The sequence below is a fragment of the Haemaphysalis longicornis genome, unplaced genomic scaffold (assembly GCF_048455015.1).
Source record: "Haemaphysalis longicornis isolate Haplotype H1 unplaced genomic scaffold, Haemaphysalis longicornis Haplotype H1 scaffold_2, whole genome shotgun sequence".
Lineage (NCBI taxonomy): Eukaryota > Metazoa > Arthropoda > Arachnida > Ixodida > Ixodidae > Haemaphysalis > Haemaphysalis longicornis.
In genome coordinates this window covers 150,409,916-150,435,568 of record NW_027526295.1, presented here as the reverse complement: position 1 = coordinate 150,435,568, position 25,653 = coordinate 150,409,916, and the positions used below count along the sequence as shown (strand labels likewise).

At 45.9% G+C, this 25,653-nt stretch overlaps 2 protein-coding genes across 2 annotated transcripts in view; one reads left to right on the top strand and one right to left on the bottom strand.

Moving 5' to 3' along the window:
- Nucleotides 1-1,391: 1,391 nt before the first annotated feature.
- On the bottom strand, nt 1,392-2,357 carry LOC144169306 (NFU1 iron-sulfur cluster scaffold homolog, mitochondrial-like). Its single transcript, XM_077698392.1, has one exon. It carries the CDS (start codon nt 2,344-2,346, stop codon nt 1,567-1,569), a length of 780 nt encoding a protein of 259 aa, XP_077554518.1. The 5' UTR covers nt 2,347-2,357; the 3' UTR covers nt 1,392-1,566.
- Nucleotides 2,358-2,617: 260 nt separating this feature from the next.
- LOC144169305 (mitochondrial intermediate peptidase) overlaps nt 2,618-25,653 on the top strand; it is a 32,591-nt gene continuing 9,555 nt past the window's right edge. Inside the window, exons 1-11 of the mRNA XM_077698391.1 lie at nt 2,618-2,962; nt 3,132-3,305; nt 3,896-3,984; nt 5,912-6,059; nt 7,028-7,146; nt 9,954-10,017; nt 10,632-10,837; nt 16,609-16,669; nt 19,288-19,340; nt 23,789-23,942; nt 25,256-25,393. Of these exons, the coding sequence (XP_077554517.1) occupies nt 2,795-2,962; nt 3,132-3,305; nt 3,896-3,984; nt 5,912-6,059; nt 7,028-7,146; nt 9,954-10,017; nt 10,632-10,837; nt 16,609-16,669; nt 19,288-19,340; nt 23,789-23,942; nt 25,256-25,393 (1,374 nt within the window). The 5' untranslated portion in view covers nt 2,618-2,794. The remainder of the gene's footprint in view (nt 2,963-3,131; nt 3,306-3,895; nt 3,985-5,911; nt 6,060-7,027; nt 7,147-9,953; nt 10,018-10,631; nt 10,838-16,608; nt 16,670-19,287; nt 19,341-23,788; nt 23,943-25,255; nt 25,394-25,653) is intronic.

Genomic DNA, 25,653 nt, shown 5'->3' with positions numbered 1-25,653 from the left:
ACGCAAGCACTGCTCATGGGTTAAGCATCAATGTTCATTTGAATGTTGCGGAGTGCTTCTTCAAGTGGGTATGTTGACGTTGCAGCCAATACGAATTGATGAGTGAGTTGCGATACTTTGACAGCTGCTGCCATCGTCACTGACCAAACCCACTGAGTGTGCATCCATCACGGTGGCTCCTTGGCTGAGGCATTGTGCTGCTGAGCCAAACGATGCGGGTTCAATCCTGGCCGCGGTGGCTCTTTCTTCAGATGGAGGTGACAAGCGAAAAGACCCGTATGCTGAGATTTAGGTGCACGTTAGAGATCCCTAGGTGGTCAAAATTAATCCGGAACACTCTGCTACAGTGCACCTCAAATCCCAGGTGTAGCTTCGGCACATTAAACGCAATAATCTAACCTAACTGAGTGTGCATGTGAGAATTGTGGGTGGGTAAGTTGTTTAGCAGCTGAATAGGAATTGGTGAATCAGCAATGAACTTTTGACAGCAGCTGCCACCTTCATTGGCCAATCCATTTGAGTGGGTACATGAGCATCGTGGGTAAGTATGCTGTCATCGCAGCCAAATGAGCAACAGCCATAAGTTTCTGACAGCAGCTGTAATCATCATCACTGGCCAACCCACCTGAGTGGGTATGTTATGCATATATTCAGCTTTAATGTGTGGTTACCCCAGACGTATTGAGCCCAACTACGTACTATACAATGTCGAGCTCATTGTACACACTTAACTGCGAGTGCTGTTTGGCAGCATACTCCCCAATTTGAGGGCCACAAGACGCTGAATATGTCCACCCTCAGTGAGCTGGACCCACCGAGTGCAGTGGTGTAGGGGCATGCGTGTTTGCCTCAACTCACATCCCAGAGGACCTAGGTTCGATTTCCATCGAGTCCCAATTTTTCTTTTCTTTTTAAGTTACTTTACTTCTCTTAGCATCATCAGCCATTCTATGTGCCGTTTCGTTGCTACAGATGCCGGATCGAAGCTTTTCTTCTCAATGTACCATTTAATAAAGGTTGTGGAAACTACTCAGCTCGATAAACGTGGCCATCTCAGCATTAACAGGAAAGAAAATACGGTCCGTGTGGGAAATAGAGGCGTGAATGAGCAAACTGTGTGTGCAGACAATGCTCTTACAAAGTTCCGCAAATAATGTTGTAAAGGCCCACAACTATTTTTACTACTAAATTTAACATTGAACTGCACTCAAAAATATAATTTATGCAAAACGATAAGCAGCAGAAATAGAACAAAAATTGTATACGCACAGCACTGTTGACATAATGATAAACTTGATTAGCCACAGTAAGATTTTAGGAGAAGAGACGAAACTCGGATTCACCGCGGACATTGCTTCATCCGCTAGCTCAAACAAACACCTCGCATGATGTGGAATTTCAAGAAAAGAACTTTATGTACTAGAAACATTCTATGCAACATACCCGAAAGCCACTTAAACTAATGCACTGGGTGCGATTTCCGGTTGCATGTGTGCGCACGAATCTTCTAGACGTACTAGTGATCTGTTACGCTCGTTTAAGTGTCACCGACCGACAGAAGACGCGCTACGGGTCTACGCCTTTCCTCTTTATCGTGTCTTCCAACTTTTGGAACGCCTCGTTCGACACTTTTTCCGCCTCGTCTACAACTTGCTCCACGCTCTTCACTTCAGGCACGTAGAACTGGAGCATATTCTGGATTCCAGCCTTGAGCGTCACTGACGAGCTCGGACAGCCGGTGCAGGAGCCCTGGAGTTTGAGCTTCACGACGCCGTCTTCGAAGCCCATGAAGACGATGTCACCTCCGTCTTCTTGAACCGTGGGCCTGATTCGGGTCTCGATGAGCTCCTTGATGGTCAGCACAGTCTCACTGTCGCCTTCTTTCGGCTGCGTGTCCTCGGCGACCTGACCGGTCTCGGTGCCGTCGTCCAAGACCGGCAGACCGGCGGAGAAGAAGTCCATGATCGCCGCGAAGACGTGCGGCTTGATCACCTTCCATTCCATTTCGTCGTCGGCCTTGGTCACCGTGATAAAGTCCGGGCCGAGGAAGACTGCTTTCACGCCTTCGACGCGAAACAGGTGACGCGCCAGCGGCGAGCCCTTCGCGCTGGCGATGCTGGGGAAGTCGATGGTACCCTGCTCGAGCACCTTGACGTTGGGCAGGAACTTGAGACAGTTTGGGTTTGGGGTATCTTGCGTCTGTATGAACATACGGGAGACCCAGGACGTCTTGAAGCCGCGGCACTGCTGCGTGTACAGCGGTGCCGAGCTGCGGCGTAGCCGTACATCGTGCCGCAGTAAATTCAGACAGGGTCCGCGCAACGACGCGAAGATGCGGGATGCCATTTTTAAATGGACCGTGCTTCCATCTGTGGAGTCATGGAGGAGATATGCAAGATGAAAACAAAATTGATTAATAAAATTAAGTAATTTTACAGCATATCCACAAATTATTACGTGATATTGCATTTTGTTAGCTTCAAATATTTTCTACTTGACGTGATGACACCCATAGGACGGCACCAACTTTCACAGAGTGCGCACCTCACAGCACTAAAGCCAGCTGAATGTCAGTGATGCAACCAGGTGTGACCTTCATCTGTCTACTTGTCAACGTAGGCAAACAACATGGCAGCGCCCAGCACAAGTTTCATGCTTGCCATGACGAACTCTAAACAACCTTGAATTGGGCGAAATATTTGCTATTTCCTGGAGCGATAATGAATAAGCAGAAAATGTGGTTCTAGCACGACTAGTCTCAACCGTTGGCTGGTCGGGTTTCGCTGTATGAATAATGGCAAGCGGAGTAACAATGTTACCCGCAGTGAAACCAGTCTTCTCTCGCGGTGTTCTTTCCTCAAGAATCAAGCGGTGTTTGACGACTTGGTCGCGTTTGGCTTCGCGCTTCAATAGCATCGGAAAGAAGAAAAACAATTTCCAGTTCGGCTTCGGCGAACGGTCGGTGAGTGCATTGACTTGCTTTTGCCTGTTGTCCTTCAGAACTTCAGATTAGTATCAACGACATTTGGGTTTTCCAGTGAGACAAGTGAGTTATCCCGCATGGCGGATTATTACTGCACCAGTGAGCCCAAGTTCATTTTAAATGCTTCTGTTTTATTTCTCCTCTCCAGGGCTTGTTCGGTCACGCTGTCTTGCAAGAACCATCGGGCTTCTATCTGCTGAAAGAGCAGGCGATCGACGATGCGGAGAAGTACGTCAAGGAAGCAACGGATCCTAAACGGAGCCGCAAGATGGTTCAAGTTTTTGACGACCTGTCGGATGCTCTTTGCCGAGTTGCAGACATGGTTAGTTTTCCAATCTTTAGTGGTTTTGATGTAGGGCGTCGAGACGCACCTGGCCTACTAAACCGCTCGCCACCAAAACTAACCCACTGGTACCACTTAATTGCAAACAGGGCTTCTACAATGCTTCCCCTTCTGTTAATATATTTGGGAAGAAAAAAAAAAAAGGTGGTGTTAATCAGCCCAACATTTTCCAAAACAGCGATACTAGTCGTTAAACAAATTCAAAGCAACACAAGCCGTGTGCAGGAAAATAATGAAAACAAACAAAATCAAAACTCCCATGTCCCTCTTGTTTTGTCCTTTTTGTATTTACGAAGTGTCATTTCGTGACTTTTACAACTGTATTGAAGTCTTCAACAGCAAATAAAATTAGCCTATTATTGTCAGAAAAATGCATTGTTGGTTCAAGACATTACTTCAATAGATTAGATCCGTCAGCACAGTTTCCTGCAGTCAAACAGGAAATGCCTCATTCTGGTCTCGCCCTCTAATTAACCTAAAAGAAGCAGTGATACAGTGGAGTTATGCATTTCAGTATTGTTCATTCATAATCATTCACTGGTGCTTAGCATTTGCTTTTTTATCTTTAGGCGGAATTTGTCAGAATTGGCCATCCAGAAGGGCGATTCTCTTCGTCAGCAATGGATGCATCAGTTGCCATCAACAACCTCGTGGAAAAGTGAGTGTTTTTAGCTCACTAATCCTTCATACCCCTACTTGTTACATGCTGGGTCAGGAAAACTTAATTGCCCTTGAAAACAAATGGCTGGATATCTGCTCCTTTCGTTGCAAATGTCGAAGAAAGACAATAGTCGACTGGTGCCTCTGCCAAGTAAATGCCTCCCTTCTATTTCTTGCTCACCTTTCATGCTGTTCCTCTCCTGTCTCGTTCCTCCCACTGTTCCAAGTCGGATGTCTCGATGCCAGCGCTGCTGTACGGCAGAGACGTGCGTGAATCAAGGCACCCAACTACGTTTATAGAACCACGTTGCCCTACTCCAAGAGCGTTTCAAGTGGAACGTGGAACCTATCTAGTAGAACCTTTCATTCCTGTTGCCGTTTTGACTTCTTAAATGCCGCCACGAGCACGGGCAACAGCAGGCGACGGTTCTCAGCAGTTGATGTAGTATTTCATTTTCTATTGCAAAAACCAAGCATCGATAAATTTTTTAATAAAGGAACACTGCAAATATCACTTATGTATTGATTTTCTGCCTTATATTTGTGTAATGTCCTGTTCTTGTTCAACAATGTTGACAAGTATGAACATTGACACCGGACTTAGACGTTTGAATTTGGCTGTGGGTATATAAGACTATTGCGCAGCTTCTGTTTCACTTTGGCCAGGTGGCTGATTCGAGTCACAGACGGATGACCAAAATTTCTGTGTTTAAGTAGCCCAAGAAAGACTATCGTCTTTAAAAAATGCTAATTGGTGCGATAATGTCAAGCCAGACACACTTGACCTTGAGTGCTGTGTATTAAAAGACCCCTGCAACAATGCCAATAAATTCTGCCACGTCTTTCTTCATGCCCAGAATTGCTTCGAAGGCTTTAGTTAACACCAGCACAGAGTGGCACTGCACAGTTTTCTTATCGCCATAAATGTACGTTTAGTATTTGGTTTTAGTTTTGTTGTTGTAAATCGTGTCTGATCCTCCTGCGCAAATGTCACAAGGTTCAAATGAGCCACACAACAAGGAGGACATGTAGCACGTCCCCCAGTTGCCTTATTCATTGTTCAGCACTCACTTCTGAGTGCTGCAGTGTGCTGAGGGAGTACTCACTCGTGGGTTCTCTCGACGGCAGCGATGGTAAGCCTTTGCGTCAGCGGCGCAAACTGCGTCTCAGGAAGCGAACCCACATGATCGGCAAGCGTGCGACGGCACACACTGCTATGGCGTTATCTCGCAGCAAGTCGCTACCACCCAGCATATCTCACTGCCTCCCCCTCACACTTTTGCCATGCATCGCTGCTGCGGAGCGTCTCGTGTGGGCTCAGCATACTGCCGTCTCCTTCACACTTTCGCCACACTTTCCTTTGCCGTTTTCTTTCTGCCTTCATTCACTCGGTTATGACGCAAATGCCGATGTCAAACCTCAGTAGCGGCCGCCAAAGCGCTGCACACTAAAACCAAAGATAGCTTACTTATACAGTGCCAAAAAATTTACTTGAAAGACGCCGAGCTGACTTTTCATATCAGTGTTTGACCTTGAGGTAATGGAGCTAGCTCGCTTACTGAAACCTTGTGGCCCAGTTGCTAATTTTACGGTGACAAGTAATTAGAGGTCCCCTCCTCTAACTGAACTTGAACAAACCGTTTTTTTGGGCTGCCAGCATTTCCAAAAAAAGCTTTCCTAGTTATTTTTTTCTTTTCTGCTTTCTTTTTTTCTGTAAGGGCAAAAAATGAGGTCACCGCCCCACTCATACTTCAAAACCAACAGTAGCAGAGGAAAAAAAAAAGATTAGGAAACTGCAATTTTTCATCTTGACAAGAAGCACACGTTTCAAAGTTCTTTTGTTATGATTACTGATTGTTACAGGTAATAGGTTCATGTGTAACTGCCTCCAAATGTCCTTCCGTGCATTCTGCTGCCTCTTTCAGGTTAAACACCAACAAGAGGCTGTACACTGCATTGAAGGCAGTAGTGGAGAAGGGGGATGTTGTGCCCACCACAGAGGAGGACGACCACGTGTCGAAGCTGTTCCTGTTTGATTTCGAGCAGAGCGGCATCCACCTGGATGACTCCACTGTGAGTGCAGCTTCACAGCTTGCTCTGTCAGATTAATAAAGCAGTTCACAAAATTTGGCGACACTCAATCCTTTGCTACTGTGAGCAATATTCGAATGGATGTAGTTATTTGGTAATACAGTACTCATGAAGATTACCCAGTTTTTCTAATCCTTAACTGAAATAAAATTTCTCACTATTTGAGGGCCCCCTTTTCTTTTTTTTGACGACGTTTGCACTATTTGTTGTTGTTTGCTTCTGTGCTGCTTGACAGTAAAAATGTGGTGTGACACTTGTGAGCGTGTCTTGGCATTTCACAATTCACTTTCATAAATTCTATAAGCATTCCCACTGTAGCAGCTGTTTCAACAGCAGTGTTTTGGCCCAGTACCTAAACTGCTTAGTGCATGAGTTGTTGTCCATAGACCCCTTTGATCCATGCCTGCATACATTGCAAAAATTTTCTCCATAGTCACCATTTATGCATGGCCAGGATTTTATCCAAAGGAACATAAAACGCCTGTCACAGTACACAAACCAGCTTTAAATTTCTGTGCGTGCATGCGGGGACACCAATGATTCGGGCAGTAGCACGCTCTGGCCAGTTGGCCAACCAGATTGACGGATCAAATTTGGCCCTGCTGCTTCCGGAGCAGGCATTGTAGCCACTCAGCTACTATTTTTTGCTGACGAGAAAATGTAGCCCTATATTTTCTGTTCAAGCTTTATGGGATTTTATAAGGTTCAGAATGCGGGAAAATATTCATCATGGCTTGTAGGTTTTGATGCAACTGTGAACAGCAAGCAGAAGAAAAAAAGCGCTTAAGAAACCGTCCCGAAAATGCTGTAATGTTCAATTCATTGTCTCTATGCAAGCAAAACAAAAGGGCACTACAGAACACGACAAACAGATAATGACAGAATGAAACATTTGTTCTTCATTTGCTACTGACTGTGCATCTCTCACACGGTTCCGCATCTTGTTTCAGCGAAAAGAAGTTGTCAGCCTCAACGACTATGCCCTCCAAGTGGGAAGCCATTTCTCCAACAATGCCCTGCAGCCACGCGGTGTCAAGAAATCCGACCTTCCAGAAAGCATTCGGGGCTGGTAGGTGAAGGCCTGGGCTTGCAAGTTTACTTTTAGAACTTGTACGGATGCGTTATGGTATAAGGTCTTCTGGCATAAGTCCTAACGTCCTAGTAGAGCCACTAAATAAAACCTGATCTAGTGGCTCTACGTCCTAGCATTCTACAGTCTAATTGGGTCAGCAAGTTGGACTTCTTTGGTGCTCTGATCAGGCCATAAAAAGTGCTGTCTGTAGGCTGACTTCTTTCATTCTTTTTTTCTAGTTAGGCCAAAAATGCACACTCAGCTTTAAATTTCTATTTTGTCTATGTAATCAGTAAGCTTTTTATGCTAGTGTGCATTCATTGTCTAGTGAACAGTGTCAAATGCAGTATCTCTCTTATTTGTGTCAGGCAGCGTCTGATGCATGGGGACTTATCACACACTTTGCACGGCTAGAGTTAAAGCCTCGGCAAAAGCTGGCTCACAGGACTGCGGCGGTAAATTGACAAACAAATGCTTGGGAACAAAGAGAGTGTCTGTGGCTGCAAAATTCTTTTGCCGGAGCTCTTCGAAAGCTGTTGTGTGTGTGTAGGCATCTCATTCTTCGCTTCCTAAATAATTCTAGTGTGTGAGGTGGAAGTAGGCTCAAATTGAAGCTGTCATTGTTGTTAATTCTTACTCTTGCGTGTTTGTCAGTGAGTCTTTCTTCTCACCAACCTTGACTTTCACTGTGAAGCCACCTGTTTGCTCAGGCAGGCACATTTCCCGTTGGTCACTAGTGATCTTATTTCATGACTCTACTGTTCCCTCGTGGGGAACGATTCTTTGCAGGTAGGCTGTTTTTAACTATTAGATGCGACTGCATCTCATTCACTTGCCTTGTCCCACCATACGGCGTTGTTGTCCGTCCACACCCCTCCCCTATCTCATTCACTCGCCTTGTCCCTCCATACGGCGTTGTTGTCCGTCCACACCCCTCCCCTATCTCATTCACTCGCCTTGTCCCTCCATACGGCGTTGTTGTCCGTCCACACCCCTCCCCCTACACTATAAAAAAAAAAAGTTTGCGGCGGCCGGTTTCGATCCCACGACCCTGTGGGCGAAACGCGAGGTACATGGTGCTCTTCCCACTGCGCCACAAAACCGAGACAGAATCAAATGCTACGAATGCGCCTTATATCCTTGACTCATTCAAACTATGTCAAGAAGCTACTGATACAACGCATGATGGGGCAATGATTAACACTTGCAATAAAAGAAAAGAAGCTCCCACTTACAGCAACAATGTTAGAGTAAAGGTCGTTGCGACAGCGAAGCCCCAAGCATACCACTTAGAGAGATTGACCAAGATTGGCCAATAAAACATAATAATAATCATAAAACATTATAATCATACGCGTTCCCGACACGTTTCACGCGATTTCAGAATCAATCCAACGGAAACACCAAGTGAACCCCACGATGCGTCGCATCTACACAGGGTTCCCCTCGCAGGGAGGTGGGCGCAATTTTTTCTTAAACAGACAACAACACTAATCTCTAAATGCTATTTTGGAACAAAAAATTATGACTCATGCATCCCGTCTGCCCCCTTTTGCTCTTCAGTGTCCAGATGTGGCAAAAAAGCTTAGTTAACTGGTTTCTTATTGCAAATGTGTTTTATTGTAGGTTTAAGTTAAACTATATCAATCAACTGGCTTCACAATTGTGGTGTGGGCATCATTTTAAAACACCCGTGTTTTCGTAGCTGCTGCTCCCTGTTATTAGTTAAGTTTAAAGTACTAGTTCATAAAATCAGCTCTCATCATCGTCGTCATCAGCAGCCTACTCGGGTTCACTGTAGGACGAAGGCCTCTCCCATTGACCTCCAACCGCTCTTGTCCTGTGCTGCCCGGACCCGTTCTTTGCCCCCCGAATTTCCGAATTTCCTTATTTCATCTCTCCATCGGGTTAATGGCCTTCCCCTTCTTCTACACCCATCTCTCGGTATCTAATTGTCCACCGCTTGTCGTTTCTTGTCCCTATATGGCTTTAGTTAAACAGCTCTAGTTAACTTTAAAAACATGGTATGTTTGGAAGACTTCCTTTACAGCTCTTTTTACTTTATTCGCCAAATGTTCCACAATAGAGCTAAGATTACCAAAGCCCGAACTAGCCGTTTCATAGGTAGTTTGTGTTCAGGTTTTGTAAGCTCGGTGTTATTGCGACTTGATTTTCAGGAAATGTTAGCATTACTCGCATTATGCATTTGTGTGTAGCTTACAAGTCAAATTAGTTGTGGTTTTACCTAAATGGACTGACCATTGACTGTGATGCAAGGATGACTTGGCCCAAGAAAAATGATAATTTTTGCTGTCTGTGCTGTATGGTATAGTTTTTTATTTGATTAATTGGCAGTTATTCTTGTGGCTCTGTCTGCACTCACCAGACCCGAGGCATGAGTGTATGTTCTCTGCAAATAGTAAAAGATAGCCCAAAATAGCCTAAAACAGATCCACGGTTTTACACCTTTAAGTAGTCAGTGGCATCATAAGGGAGCAAATGTCATAATGTTTTATAGTTGTCGTTGCAGCTATACGGGTGTCTATTAGCAAGCAGTTTTACTATTTGGGTAATCATTGGCATGTTCCAAAATTGAAGCCCCATGCAGGCCTCCCCTTTCATTCAAAAATAAAAAGTTCAAAAAGGCAGCATTTTATGAGACTCTGGTCTCTACCTGGAGAACTTGCAAGTGCCAAAGTTCACCATGTCGAAAGCATTGTCATGTCACCGAGTGCTATAGATTGCGTTGTCTGTGTATAACCCATGACCTTTTCTTTGCTTTTTTTTTCATTACCTTGCTACAGCTTTGCCAGTGATGGGGACCATGTGATTGTTCCTGGCCTCTACACTGATGCTGACAATGAGTTGGTGAGGAACTGCTGTCCTAATCGTCATGGCTTTTTATTCTTTTAGTACTGCTAACATTACTAGACAAGTTCCCAGAGATTCTGGGTATGTGTCTCCAGCTCTGTTGCGTATCTCATTCCTTCTTCAAGCGCTCAGTAGTGAGAAGGATGCAATCGTAATTCGAGCAAAGGAAGTACACCAAGGTGTGCTAGTTTTCTAGCTGCTTGTATTTCATTCCACCTTTATTGGCAGTAATTGTTGCCTCTACCAAAAAAAAAAACGTTTGTGCGTAGATTAGATTTCTTCTACTGTATATTTTTAATGCATGCGCCCACCTGTAACATACTAAAAGTAAGGGCAAGGCAAAATAAATGAAAATGACAAGAAACCTTACCGAGGATTGCTCAAGGGCTGCGACGATACGTCGGCCCAATCATGTAAAAACTATTTGCCTTGGGGGATAATTTATTCACCTCATTTCAGGTAAATGATATGACTGTTGCACTAGTCAGTTACCAGACGAGCATCCTGTGCTACTGAATTTTTCTGAGAAAACAGCAGTTTATATGGGGTGCAACTTGTAGGCCAGAAACTGTGGTATGTCCTCCATTGCCATCCACCATCAACCTTGGCAGGTGCGGGAGGCGGCGTACCGGGCCTACCTGCACCCCGACCCCCACCAGAGCCACTTGCTGGACGAGCTGCTGGCTTCCAGGCACCGGCTGGCCCAGCTGTGCGGCTTCCCCACCTTTGCGCACCGCACACTACGCGGGAGCATCGCAGGAAGCCCCAATGCGGTGGAGCAGTTCCTGGGCATCCTCTCGGCCGAGCTCAGGCCAAGGTGTGTTGGGCACCTTGATGATGATGATTGATAGTGGTATCCCCTTTGCAGCGGGGTGATGACGCGTCAGCTTACCAAAAAAACTGTGGTGGTTCCTCTGTCATAGGAATCGTTAAAAGATGAAAGTGAAATGTGCAGCGAAATTTGCAGCTAAGCAGGATTTGGGGGTCAGCGGCTGTCTTGTGTGTGTGCTTGGTGAGCGACGCCCTGCTGGCGGGTCGCTTAGGCAAAGGTGTGCTGGCGTCATTTTCATGACGGAAATGACGTCAGTGAACTCTTTGGTGTATCCCGGCATAAAACACTTTCATGTTAAAATATAAAACCCGAAAATGAACAATCCTAAGTATGACGTACTCTTCAGTGCTAAAGGTTGCTTCCCCGCAAGAAGACCCTGAGTGCAGGGGTGCACTTTTTACGAGCCGCTTGCTTCGTTGTACTGGCATCATTTCCATGACGGATATGACGTCAGTAAAATGTTTGTGTACCCGGAATAAAACACTTTAGTGTTAAAATCTAAAAAGAAATTAATATACCTATGTTTTACACTCTTCGTTTAATACTAACACTGCTCTTAGGCCAGGCACAAAATACTTTTTTTTCCCTGTTACAGGTGATAACTGTCCTAGGCAATATTCTCCTCTCTGCTTTTCGTCCACCAGCATTCTAATCTTCTTTTCGTTGCCTCGGCAGCCTTGAAGTTAACTCCCTCTGTGCTACCTTTAAAACCTAGAGCTTCTGGAAGCCGAATATTTCCCTCGTGTAGATTTGGATGGATACCCTCGCATTCTAACACTGTGCAGCATAGTTTCTGTTTCTTTTCCGCAAATCACGTGTACCCCATCAGTTTGTGTATACTTCCCCACAAAGCTCTTAGTTCGCAAGCAACCTGCTCTAGCTTCGAAAAGCAAAGCACTGCCTTTGGAATTATCGTAGAAATTTTTCTTCCTGTTGTCTAATTTCTCATCCCTGTACCCCTCAAACGAAGTTTTAGCTTCCATTTTTTCTGTCCATTTCCATCCCCCCCCCCCCCCCCCCCCAAAACACATGCACTGTTCCTTATTTTGTTGTTTGCAAATGTGATTCATGCATCACTCCTAGCAAAGGGTCGCCCTTACTTGCGACAACTCGTCGTCATCACTGTGATCAGCTCCTCACTTGACAGGCAACCTCTTTCGTTGCTTGTTGCTTGTGGCTGTGCCCCGTAAACGGGACAAACTGTAGCGGATGGTAATAGGCAGTGTTCCCCAGTGATGTCTGCTGCCCGAGCACTCAGAATGTCTGTTGCCGCTGCTTCAACATGGTGAAGACAAGAACACAGTGGTTTACTTTAATGCTGCTAGAGGTACCCCTGCGACATTTATGGCATGGCACTCGTAATACAGCGCTAGTCACTGGCCCCACCTCCTTTTGAAGTATTGACCTGTTTCAGTTACCAGTATCACTGGCACGAGCAAACAGTCTCTGTAAATTAATTTTTTTCCATAGCAACCGTATGGAGTGCAGTCCAGATGTCTGTGTGTGTCACCAACATCCACTTCAGAACAGAGGTTGCATAGGGGAGTGTGGTGGAGAGCACATGAGATAAAGTGGGAATGCTGACGCGGCCGAGCAAATTGAGAGGGGAAAAGGTGAGAGGGTGAAACTGCCAAGGCCAAGCGAAACGAACGACAGTACAAGGTGGTGATGAAAAAAAAGGCCTGAAAGAAAGGACCGGAGTGACAGCATGGCTTTGAAAGACACGGATAAGGAGAGAGAGGGGGAGAGAGAGAGAGAGTGTCGTGAAAGGAAGAAACTTGGATCGAGCGAGCAAAGAAAGCAGGTGTTCAGTTGTGTTGTATGTGTTTTCACGTTCATTGGCTTGATGGGAGGTTCGAATTTGCGGTTCGCTGGCCACCTGGACTTTCACTTCTCACGTTTGGCGCGTTGGCATTCTGCTGCTGCATGAGGCTGTCAAAGGTTAGCTGCCACCTACCAGTACCCGCCTGGTTGCTCGCGACTCCTCAGCAACAGGGCTGGCCTGACTGCGGACCTTCGCCCATCAAGCAGCGTCAAACGGGGGTTCAGAATAAAAACAAATCGGAACGAGGCGGCAAAGTGGTGTAAAAGTTGGGAAAAACACCGGTTTTTTCTCCGCCAGGGTCCATCGTATGAAGCGGACTGCTGAAACCGAGGTGTTGTATAATGAGGGTTTTTATAGTAGTTCCACTGTACTTGCATTGGAGTTGAATTCTGCCAAGGGCCTTCACTCACACAACCACGAAACAAGGCCCGTTGGAAACCAGCACCTCTGTGTTACTTATTGTCACTGTTCAGGAGGGAAAAAGAGATTATGTGCATAACTGGAAGGAAAGGGCAAGGGGGACAGCTGTAGAGGTTGCTTGGTAGCTTAGAGAGAGCAAACATTATTCAGCATCTGAAGCCCAAGCTGCGGATTTGATTGATTGATTGATTGATTGATTGATTGATTGATTGATTGATTGATTGATTGTAGGGTTTTAATGTGCCGACACAATGCAGGTGATAAGGCGCGCCATAGTGGAGGGCTCCAGATTAATTTTGACCACCTGGGGATGTTTAACGTGTGCCGAAATCTCGTACACCCAAGCCGCGGAGTTATGAGTCATCTGAGGAAGGGGGTTTTCCCTGGTCTTCCGACGGTGGCGGGCTTGGCGAAGATGCGCGGAGAGTTTCAATGTGGGCAGCTAACAGGGGCCACAGAGCAGCCCGCAAATTCTTGGGGGAAGCGGCTCAGCTTGACCACAAGTAGGGAATATCAGGGGGGAAAGGGTTGGTGGAAAGAAGGAACCATCAATTGGAATCTGTCTTATTGCACCCTGTGACAAGTTTTAATTATAACTAAATCACTAGTGCAGGTAGTTTATAAGAGCAGAGTTCCCGGTAGCACGTTATCACACAACTTTAAACTGGAGTCTATGTCATTGGACTGCTCGCAGCACATTTCGTCGTTCCCCTTGTCAAATGCATAGGAGCTGTGTTTTTTTCTTAGCACTTTTTATTGTTCTCCTTTGTAGCACCCCCCTTTCACATTGGTCATCTCCTTTGATCGTGTGACTCGCTGAACTCATCATCATACCTCTTTGAATGAATACCTACCGTACTTACCCGATTCTAACGCGCCCCCGATTCTAACGCGCACCCGATTTTCCAGGCAAAAAACCGAAAAAACTTGCACCTCCGATTGTAACGCACACGGAACTTTGTGAGCAAGAAAAACGAATGCGAGAGACACGGGCGATTTATTTCCTGAAGTAATCTCGCGCATCTCACTCCTCGTCGCTCTCCGAGAGCTTCTTGTCGCCTTCCGCTGACCGCGACATCTCGTCCTCGGTGCCATCACGCGCGTTCGCGATGCCACACTTCTGAACGAACGTTCAACCATGGTCGATGGGATCATGGCCCACGCCTCGCACGCCCATCCCGAGAGCTTCTCCAGAGGCGCACGCTTCAGCTGACCGCTCATTATGAACGCGTGGGAGCCGCTCGTAAGCCGTGGAACCGGCGCACCTTCGTTGCCGCTGCTCCCTTTGCTGTTATCAAGCGCGCAAGTGGAATAATTTGACAATTTGCGTGAACGCCAATAGAAAAGCCTAGGCGTCTAGATCTGAAAAATTGTTGCTAAAAGCTTTGGCGCCATCTTGAGATGGCGATGGCGATGGGTGGGACGAAATTTCAACAGTTTCGGTTTTGTATCCGATTGTAACGCGCATGCGATTTTTCGGCCTGTTTTTCCGGAAAAAAAGTGCGCGTTAGAATCGGGTAATTACGGTATTTGACACTCCCTAGTAGGCTCCATATTATGCTATTCTTCAGCACCTTCATCGTCGTTTTTATCCAACTTTCCATACTCCTCGGCACACTCCCTGTCAGTCCTCTTATCAAACTCCATTATTAGGCTCCATATCTAACTCCGTATTATTTGATGTTCATCCCACACTTCAAATGCATAATTTATTGCACTTTAAATCGCGTCGCTTAGAGAGTCGCTGCAGTCTGCTATTTTATTTATTCATTTAGCATTTAAAAGGTGGCTGGGAAAGGGACGCTATGTGAGATTGCGTTCAAAGGTTTCCATTGGTAACTTGCCATGTCTAATGAGTGAATTTGCTGCGGTGTAGTCATAGACGCACTTTTTCTTCTAAAGGAACAAAGTACCTTATAAGAGTCTAATGTGCACTTAACATTTGATCCCAAGGGAATGTGGCATGTGTGACTACTATTTACAAGTGCTATGACTTCTGTATATGGCTCGATATAATATGCGTCTGTGCAAGCCCGTTTCATCATATAGTGTAGCCTTTTTTTAAGCGGAACCCTAAAGGGGCCCTGCCGCACTTGCCATCGACTACTCGGAATGTATTTTGGGGGAAAGCATATTGTCCCAGCAATCTCCTCCCGCAAGAATTGTGAAAATCTGTTCACTATCACCGAAACTACGCGCGATGAGAAATCGCGCATAATGTTTCCCTCTCAATGGTTCCGTGTTGTCCTCTTCTTGTGTTTTGTCTGTCCGTGCTTCAAACATAAATTCCCTCTCAACTTGACCGTGGACAATGCGACGAAAGCTGTGTGCTCTCTGGGCGGCTCGCGGCGTTCTCTTTGGTGGCTTTCAATATATCACAGGCCGGGGAGTTTTCTCCTTTTCTCCGCAACGTGGAGGGGTCTACTTCCGGTCTGGTGCCACAAAAAAGCAGGCATGGCTGCCTGCTCGCAGGTGCGCGCTCAGGCTGGTACTCAGGGTGTTTTTGAAGCAATAAAAACACTTATTGTTGAGTGGTCTCATTGAAAGGGCAGTATTGAATTTGTCACTCAAACTCTGCATGCGCTCAAAACACAAAAGAAACGCCAAAACTGTGCATACAGGTTCAGGCATAGAAGAGGTTGGTACACAGAACTGATGGCAGATCGTCACAGGAAATGCGAGAAATAAGCCACTAAGTTGACCAGCAACAGCCAATAAGACAGCCATGGCCTCAATGATGTCGTTTAGGCCATTCCGGGGGTGCATAATGAAAAAAATTGAAGAGAGCGTGGTCGGTTTTTCCGTGTTTTTCACAGAGATTTGTGCCCTCACCACTTCACGTGCACGTGTAATACTTGGCTCCGGTATTCCTGGCAGTGTGATCTAAACGCCACGCAGGTTTACTTGCACTGCTCAAAGAGTGTTGCAGGGTCCCCTAAATGGTACCAGCAAAATCCTTTTTAAGCGGTGTTTTAGGCAACAAGTGTGCTTCTTTCTAAACAGTCCCATTTAGATAGGCCAAACGTTCCTGATGTCCCCGTTTCGTTTAGGCAGTAATTTCATTTATTTCTATTTTTAAGGAGATTCCACTATAATTTTCTTATTTGGCAGTGGTGGCCAATAATTTTCTTATTTGGCAATCAATTGCTCATCATTGTTGGAAACGAAACTTGCTACTGGAAGACATCATCAGTGCACAGTATGTCTCCGATTATTGAATACCTCTGTCACTTTAGACCCGTCCGTTATTCCAAACTGTTGCTTGGGTTTTACCAGTGTTGTCAGCATCTTTTTAAAACGCCCTTGCGCTGTGTTCTGTCTTACCCCCACTTGAGTTCGAATGTTAGCGTATTAAGGGGAAGGAACTTGTTTTTTGAGAAACTTGTGTTTTCAATGCCTCCATAAACAAGCACTCTTTCAAAGGTCTGCTGATTGTTTTCATATTCATTGCACAGTGTATTCTTGTGGTATCCAGCATTGGTGTGCTAAAAATTTGTGTTATTTCTCCCAGGGCTGACAAGGATTACAAGGAGATGTTGGCCATGAAGACATCTGGGAGCAGCAGCAAAAGTGTGAGCCTAACTGTGCAACATTAGCAGCTTTTTAAAGGCGAAGTGAAATTAGTTTTCGGGACTTTAGTATCCCAATACAGTCATGTCTCGTCAATATGAACCGCGTTAATATGGACACCTCGCAATATGGGTGGAATTTTCGGCTGCCAGTCTCTTCTCGCCATGCAATTCTGCCCCTTTAATATACTAGAAACCTGAAGTCTGGAATATGAACGGCAATTTTGGGGACAAAACAGGTAAATCCAGGCATTTGTCATCCCGTTATTACGGACACGGGTTCACAAAGCAAAAAGCAGAAAAACTGGATGGTGGCCACCAGGCGTCACAGCGCATTCCAGGAATTTACTGTTGGCAGAAGCATACAAAGTCGAAACATGCATTTATCTCGGAACGCTCTTCCTTCCAGCACCATCGAATTAGATCCAGAAGATCTGTTCTCAGCAAACAACACTCTAGGGTTGTGACAACAAGGTGAAACCCTTTTCCTGCCAAACAAGATTTTCCTGTCGAACCGGAAAGAGCAACTTTTGAGGCTCAGGACAACTTAACAGGACAATAATTTATCGTGCCGATGTTCGCTGCGCATAAAAGGCAACGCTGTACGCTTCTCTGGTCAGAACCAGTATTTCAAGTACGCGACGTGGTGTGCTCACTGGAAATTACAGTAGGATTGAAGGCATCAGTGCAAACCCACATCGCGTTTTGGGTGAATAAACCGGGTTTTTTTCTGGAACGATAAATCCTTAATACTTTTATTTTTGACTTTGAGTCGTTATAATGGACGATTTTTCTGGGGAACGGAGGTGTCCATATTAACGAGGCATGACTGTACCTACATCCTTTGTAAATCTCGTGTGATTCGTTCATTTATAGTTTATTTAGTGTGCATTCTGTGTAGTACACTGCAGAGTTGTGCTGATATAGGTAAGCATAAATTTTTATGCTAGACACACTGCTGATTGGAGCAGACACACACTTTAAACGTGCTTGAGAGCACAATTTTACTTCAGCCCCAGGTGAGCAATAAGCAAAACGTAGACACGTTCAGCTAAAGCAGCTGGCTGCCTATATTGACACACTGCATGCACTGTATTATGTATTGTCGCAGAGACAAACAGAATGCAAGGTTCCAGAAGTAAATAAAGTGTAATAAAGCAAACTTGTGCTCCAAAATAAACTGACAGGGACAGATGAAAAAGCAGTAGTTCAAGAAATAGACATGCACAGTTGACAGACGGCAAATCAAACGGCATGTCATTTGGCCAGCGTATACAGTAAAACCTCGTTAGAAGAGACACTGTTACAAGAGACACTTTATTATAAGAGACATTTGAATGAAAGTGAGTTGGTTGGTTTTCCTATGTTTGCCATGTTAGCAACATTGCATACAAGAGACCTTGGTTACAAGGGACTTGTTTTTTGGTTCGCTTGAGTGTCTCTTGTAATGAGGTTTTACTGTATTTACGCTGGAGTGCAGTCTTTTCAGGAAACAGACGCCGTCACAACAGGAACATTGTTCACCAAGCCACAATGGTAAGATGAGTGGTGAACACTATACAGTACTTTCCTTTTAAGAAGATGCTCCGTCATGAGACAGAATAAGATAGCCGTATGCAGCCAGGTGGGAATGCTAAAAACAAGGGACCATACTTCGCTCTTTATCAACTTGACTTGTTTTTCCTCTTTTCTAAACACAATCTGCTCGTACCTAGGTAAGCGGTTCCCTCAGCACAAGATAAAATCAAATTTTCTATTGCTCTTGGTACTTGTATTTTTTTTTTATTATTGATACTGTGAGGCTTGGTCAGGCCCATACAGGGGTAGGCATAAAAGAAAAACACAAGAGTAGCGTACAAAGATCGTCGGAGCGTATACATAAACAAAACACTGATGAGCAACTGAACGAAAAAAAAAAGCAAGAAAATGCAAAAAAGAAACACCCAATGCAGAGTTTATACACAACTAACATGAAGCCAGCATACATTGCAGAAACAAAAATAAACAAAAAAATACATGGTGCATGTTTATGCATTGCTGCGTAACCAAGGTTCCTTGACTGTTTCAGCAAAACCGTCAACACAATTCATACTTACAACCTCACGCGGTAACCCATTCCACATTTCGATAGCCCTCGAAAAGAAAGAATGTTTAAATGTGTCACAATGGGAAATGAATGGCCTCACACATTTACTGTGGTTTGTACGACTGGAATGATGATAAGGTGGTTTGAGATACTCGTCTATATCTAATTTGAAACCGCGGTGATAAAGCACGAACATAAACCTTAAATCGGTGACCGAATGCCTGCATTCCAAAGTTGGAATGCGCGCTTGGATGCGCAAATCACTTACACTTTGTTGCCTCGAATATTTGGTATAAATAAACCGGAGAGCCATGTTCTGGATTCGTTCAAGTTTGTAAGAGAGGTTCGCCTGATAAGGGCTCCAGACCATGCTGCAGTCTCAAGAATCGGTCGTACGAGGCTCTTGTATGCAGTGAGTTTCACATCAGGCGGGGCTCTGGAGGTGTTCATTCTGTCATTTGTGAACAACCTGTTAACATATTGCATGTAACACTGTTCACACATCCAACTCAGATGGCACACTTTGCTCTCGCAGGTGCTTCAAGCATGGGATGTCCCTTACTACACGTCATGCTCGCGGCAAGCAAAGTAAGTGCAAGGTTTCATGCAAGCCACATGCTTGTGATGCTGCTGCAGCAACACAGGGAATCCTGGGTGATAACAAACAGTTTGGTACTCGTTGTAACAGTCTTCTCATGGGCGGTGTAGAAAAAGATGATGTCGAGAAAGAATAAGCAGCAGCTAGAAACGGTGGCCTCCTGCCTGTATCGTCTCTTTGCCCGACCCTTTCTTTACAGGTGGTATTTCTTCCAGTGTGGAGTTCATTGAGAATGCCTGTCCCATCCCTTACTTCACCGTGTCTTTTGGCATGCTGATGGGGCAAGGGGGGATGTGCTTGCCTTGCTCCATCCATTCCTCTTTCACATCAGTGTTCTTTTAATTAAGCAGTGTGAATTTCTTTAGCACGAGTGACAAAAAGCCATACATGCAACGCTGTATTTCAGGGGAACTTTATGCAGATGTTAACTCTGTTAAACCTCTTTACGACAAAACGTGCTACACTATCGTACAACTTGAGAACGACCACAGCAATTGCCTCTGTGCCCCATCGCCGCAGCCGGTGTTCCTCCGCGTAGCGCAGGGTGCATTATGGCGAGTATATTGAATGCAACAGGAGTCGTTTCTGCAATATTTTGGGCTTAATCTGCTTGTGAATTACTGCGGCGACAACAAGCAAACTAGGTGAGAAAAGGCAGACGATGTCATGCATTAGGCACAACCTCCTTTTTCAAAATGCGTGCACGTGTCGAAATACAGATCCGTCGCTTTGGCGGAGTGATAAACTAGATGAGCTATTGCAGCTCTTAATTTGTACTCAAGTGTATAATGAACTAACTAATATTATCACAAAGTAATCGTAATTTCCTTTCATACTATCGGTAGTGCAGGTACTGTATTCAGGCCACGGAGAAAGAAGTATTTGAGGAGGGGAATCTGCTGGGCCGGGACAGCGCGGGCGGGCGGTGCGTTAAAGGGACCCTGCAACACTTGCCATCGACTACTAGTAATGTATTTTGGGATAAAGTCTATTGTCCCAGAAATCTCCTCCCGCAAGAATTATGAAAATCCGTTCACAATTAACGAAACTACGCGCGATGAGAAATCGCGCATAATCGTTCCCTCTCAACTCGAGCGCGGACAACGCGACGAAAGCTGCGCGCTCTCTCCCGAAGAGGGGGGCGGCTCGCGGCGTTCTCTTCGGCGGCCTTCGATATATCACATGCCGGGCAGTTTTCTCCGTTTCTCCGCAATGCGGAGGGGCCTATTTCCGGTCTGGTGCCACAAAAAAGCAGGCATAGGTGCCTGCTCGCAACTACGCGCTCAGGCTGGTAGGGCGTTTTTGAAGCAATAAACGTTTGTAGTCGAGTGGTCCCGTTGAGAGGGAAGTATTGAGCTCATCACTCAAACTCCGCACGCACTCAAAACACAAAAGAAACGGCAAAACTGTGCCTACAGGTTTAGGCATAGAAGAGGTTCAAACACAGCGATGACGACAACGAAAATGGGAGAATCTAGCCACGAAGTTGACTAGTGACAGCCGATCGGGCAGCCATGGCCTATGTGACGTCCCTTAGGCCATGCCAGGGGTTGCATAATGAGGACAACTGAAGAGAGAGCGGTTGGTTTTTCCGCGTCTTTCACATCGATTTGCACGCTCCCCGCTTCACGTGCACGTGTAATATTTGGCTCAGGTATTCCTGGCAGTGTAATCTAAACGTCACGCAGGTTTACTTGCACTGCTTAAAGAGTGGTGCAGGGTCCCTTTAATATCACTGTCGGGAGTGGAGGAAATGCAGCTTGCAGAGCAGCACAACAGATGGCGCGTCAAGTGCGTTGCCATAGTTTACATGTTCTTTGCAGATGCGACGCGCAAAAATCGTAATATCATAGAATATATTATGAAAATTGCCAGATTTCTTTCTGTAAAATAAATAAATAGAAGTGCTGGACATTTTAGCAGCACTTAATAATAAATACTGCCCTAGTTACAAGCCATATCACGCTTGAAACGAAGCACTATAGTTCATATCACAAGCTAGCTGCAGCACTGTGGAGGCTACATTGTTGTCCCCCTCAGGGCGCCTAACTCACCCCGAAGGAAGCGACAAAAGGCGCCCGGGCTGTGCGGTGCCACTTGCCGAGAGGGGAGAAGGGAGTGTCCTTTCAGGACCCCCTTCACGGCGGATTAGGCGCCCTCAGTGGGCGCACTATTGATAACAATGTAGCCTCCACAGTGCTGCAGCTAGCTTGTGATATGAACTATAGAAGAAATCCTGGTGCAGACGACGTCTGCTGACGCCGCCTTCCCGCCACAAGTGGTTCGCCACTCGGGGCGGCTTCTCAGATTTGCGCGCGCTTTTCATTATGCACAGGCAGGGCGGCGAAGTTAGGACAGTCTAAATATGAACTAATGGCATAGAGGATAAGAACCATCATTTACTGGAACTAATCATACGTAGACTCTCAACCAAGGTTTTTTTTACATGCGACGTTGAGAGGAGCACCTCTTGCCGGCGGCCCTGTCCTGCGTCCGTCGTCGTCATCCGCGTCCGCACAGCTGTGTCTCTCCTCCACTCACCCCCTCTCCTCTCGCCGTGATAGCGCGCCCTCTCCCCCAACATCTGTGGCGCGCTCTTTCACTCCGCCGGTGGGCGGCGCAAGCGCGCTGTGCGCATGTGCAGCGCCCTCTCTCTCCGCGGTCTCCTCTCCTTCAGGCGCTCTGCGCATATAAGCGGAGTGCCGCGCTCCGGCCGGTCTCTCAGTCGACGATCGTCCGCGCTACGCTTGCTCTTTCTCTCTCTCTCTCTCGCATTACCCGACGATTGCTTACGCAATTCGAGTAATCGACCAAACGGAAACGCACAATGGAACCCCCTTCAGCGTCGCATCACACCAGGGTTCCCGCGAGGGGAGGTGGGCGTAATTTTTTATTGTAGGTTTCATGTTCTAATGAAAGCAAAGCCTGTTCGTCCTACGAAAAATGCTTGAAACGCGATGATTTCTTCCTCCGCAAACCAACTCCAATGAAAGTCCAGTCGCACGAGGGATTCGTTGGCGTCGTCTGCTCACGGCAGCAGCCGGCTATGCACTAACTGACCTTGAACCAGCGAGCCTTTTCCCTTTGGCGCCTCGCGACAGAGGGCACGTCGGTGCCATCCCCGGCACCATGACTTTATTGCGCCGCCGGAGCAAGCTCTGTTGCGCCTCCTCAATAATTCTTGCTCCATGATTCAGGGTGCTACATAGATAAATGGAACACTTTACAATTTTTTTCCTGAGCGAACCGCTGCTTCATTCGCGCTCAAACTTCGCACGAAGGTCGCATTTTGTGGTCTATTTTGTTTGACACCGGGAACAACGAGGGTACTTACCTGTTTATTCTGAAAATAAATAAAAACGATTCCTGCCTATGGGAAAACGTTGGCCAATTTGGACGTGCAAGCTTATCTTGGAACGATGGGGCCATCTACAATATGGAAAATGAAACACGTGATGGCGATTGACGGTAGGAAGGAGCCAAATGAGATAGCAGACGATCAGAGAACGTCCTTTGTCGATAGTTTATGATGGCCACAAATAGTTGCATAAGAGTTCATACATATCATGGAAAAGAATTCCCGCGGTTCGTCGTCGTTCATACCAGTCAGCTGGTTTCAGATTGTCTGTCGTCTGCTGGGCCAGGTTACCCTGCTTTCCGAAATAAGGCGTAGGATTCCTTGTTCTCATTGTACATTTATTATTCTGTCCATGTGTCTGTGGTTGTGACATGGCGTCATGAGATCATTCAGTGTGGACGAAAAGGCAGCCTGTGCACCTGCTATGAATGATCTCACGACGCCGTGTTACGAGCACAGACACGCACACACAGAATAATGAAAGTAAAACGAAAACAAGGAAACGTGAGCTTTATTTAGTAACCTGGCACATCAGACGACAGACAGTCTGACTGGTATGGACAACGATGAACTGCGAGAATTCTTTTCTATGATTTGTATGAACTCTTATGCAACTATTTGTGGCCATCATAAACTATCGACAAAGGACGTTCTGTGATCGTCTGCTATCTCATTTGGCTCCTTCCTACCGTCAATCGCCATCATGTGTTTCATTTTCCATATTCTAGATGGCACCATCGTTCCAAGATAAGCTTGCACGTCCAAATTGGCCAACGTTTTGCCATAGGTGGAAATTGTTTTTATTTATTTTCAGAATAAACAGGTAAGTCTTAGTGTCAAACAAAATAGACCACAAAATGCGACCTTCGTGTGAAGTTTGAATGCGAATGGAGCAGTGGTAGGCTCAGGAAAAAGTTTGAAAATTCCATTTTTTGATGTAAAACATTGTACAGCAAGTGTAACAAAGCAGTGGTCGTACCAAAATTAGCTCCTGCTTCCATTTCATTTCCGTTACACTGAGGTTTAACAGTATGGGGATTACGTGGAAAGTCACTGAATGACAAGTTGTGCTGTGTGCAGGTTCCAGCTGAAGTCCTCGGACTACGCCCCGTACCTGTCCCTGGGCTGCTGCATGGACGGCCTGAACGAAATCTTCCGCTCCCTGTACGGCGTCTGCCTCGAGGCCGAAGACGTCAAGGCCGGGGAAGTGTGGCACCCGGATGTTGTCAAGCTGGTGGGTGTTAGCCGAGGCGTCGCACTCTCTCCCAGCTTTTGGCACAAGCACTTCCCCTACCCCTGTTGGCATTTGCTGAAATATTTGACCAATGGCTGTTTTCAACTAAGTTGTGCTTCTGGAAAGGTGGCCTGCTGCTGCTCCTCTCACCCTTGAATCAGAATTTAACATCCAATAGAAATCTTTACGCTGAACGGGGTCTCTTTTTTTCTTTTTTCTTTAGATACGATGATCTGTTTTCTGTCACCAACCTTATAGACCTCACTTATTTTTGTAGTTGCTACAACAATAGTTTAGTTCTCTCTGTTAAGCCTTCTGCAAATGGACCCGCCGCGGTGGCTCAGTGGCTAAGGCGTTGCGCTGCTGAGCACAAGGTCGTGTGTTCGATTCCCGGCTGTGGCGGCCGCTTTTCTGATGGAGGCGAAAAGCAAAAACACCCGTGTGTACGAGATTTCAGCGCACGTTAAAGATCCCCAGGTGGTCAAAATTAATCCGGAGCCCTCCACTACGGCGTGCCTCATCGCCTGCGTTGCGTCGGCGCGTTAAAACCCTATATCAATCAATCAATCAACCTTCTGCAAATGCTGCCCAAGAGTTTTTTTTTTTGAGGCAGTCTTGCAAGTGAAGAACAAGCTTGGTCATTTTTGGGGAACTCTGTAACTGATAGGTTACATTGTAGGCTGGTGCTCTATATTTGAGTCACCTTTGTAGTATTCGAAACGTAATATTACTTGCATAATTGGCTAAAGGTGGGGGGGCGTTGTTTATAACCGGCATGTGTGCAGATGAGCTGCACAAAGATTTTTTTTGTACCACTGCCAGAAGTGATAAATAAAATGAAAGTGCGTCCTCTCTGGAATAGATCTATGGATGTTCTGTTCTTGTGCTTTACTGATAAAGAAATGTAGTTACTGCCCGTGAACAAAGAGCGGTACTGTCTTCACGCCTTAACGATCTCTTGCCATTTTTGTAAAGTCTGCTCTCTCTTTTGGCCTCCCTTCATTTTGTTTTTGTTTTAACAGCTGAGTGTTGTGGCTATTAGGTATGTCGTCACTAACAGTGATTTTCCCAGTGCCTCGGTGTTGACTACATACACTTTGTGCTCATAGTGTGTGGCATAAAGGTGGTGTAGCTACTGCGCCGAGTTCATTTGGTAATGAAAATTGAAATTAAATAAATAGCAAAGGGATGGGTACACAGCTTTGATGAAAGTGAGCCCATGCTTTTTCAATGAGCCAATAGGTTATGGTGAGCACTGAGGAGGCGTTTGAAAATTTTAAACTTGCCGCTCTTTTCCATCCCCTCTACTGCAGGCAGTGAAAGAGGAAGAGGGGGGTGGTCGTCTGCTGGGCCACATCTACTGCGACCTGTTTGAGCGACCGGAGAAGCCCAACCAGGACTGCCACTTCACCATACAGGGAGGCCGCATGCTGCCCGATGGATCCTACCAGGTGGGGACCAGACTAGCTTTCTTGGGAACCGGTCTTTGCAGCGCTGGTATTGAAGCCCTTCATAAGACTTCAGTATGGCTTTGCTTTCCCAAGTTTGAGCCATGGCTCCAGCTATTTGGTTACTCTACGATTGGGAGAGTAGAGGGGCATTGCCCGTCCTTTTCTTATTCATTCGTGTTTAGTCCTGTCTGTACATAGATTTTCTTTGGATAGTGATGGTGGAAATGGAAACACAGGTGTTGCAACTGACCTGAACTAGA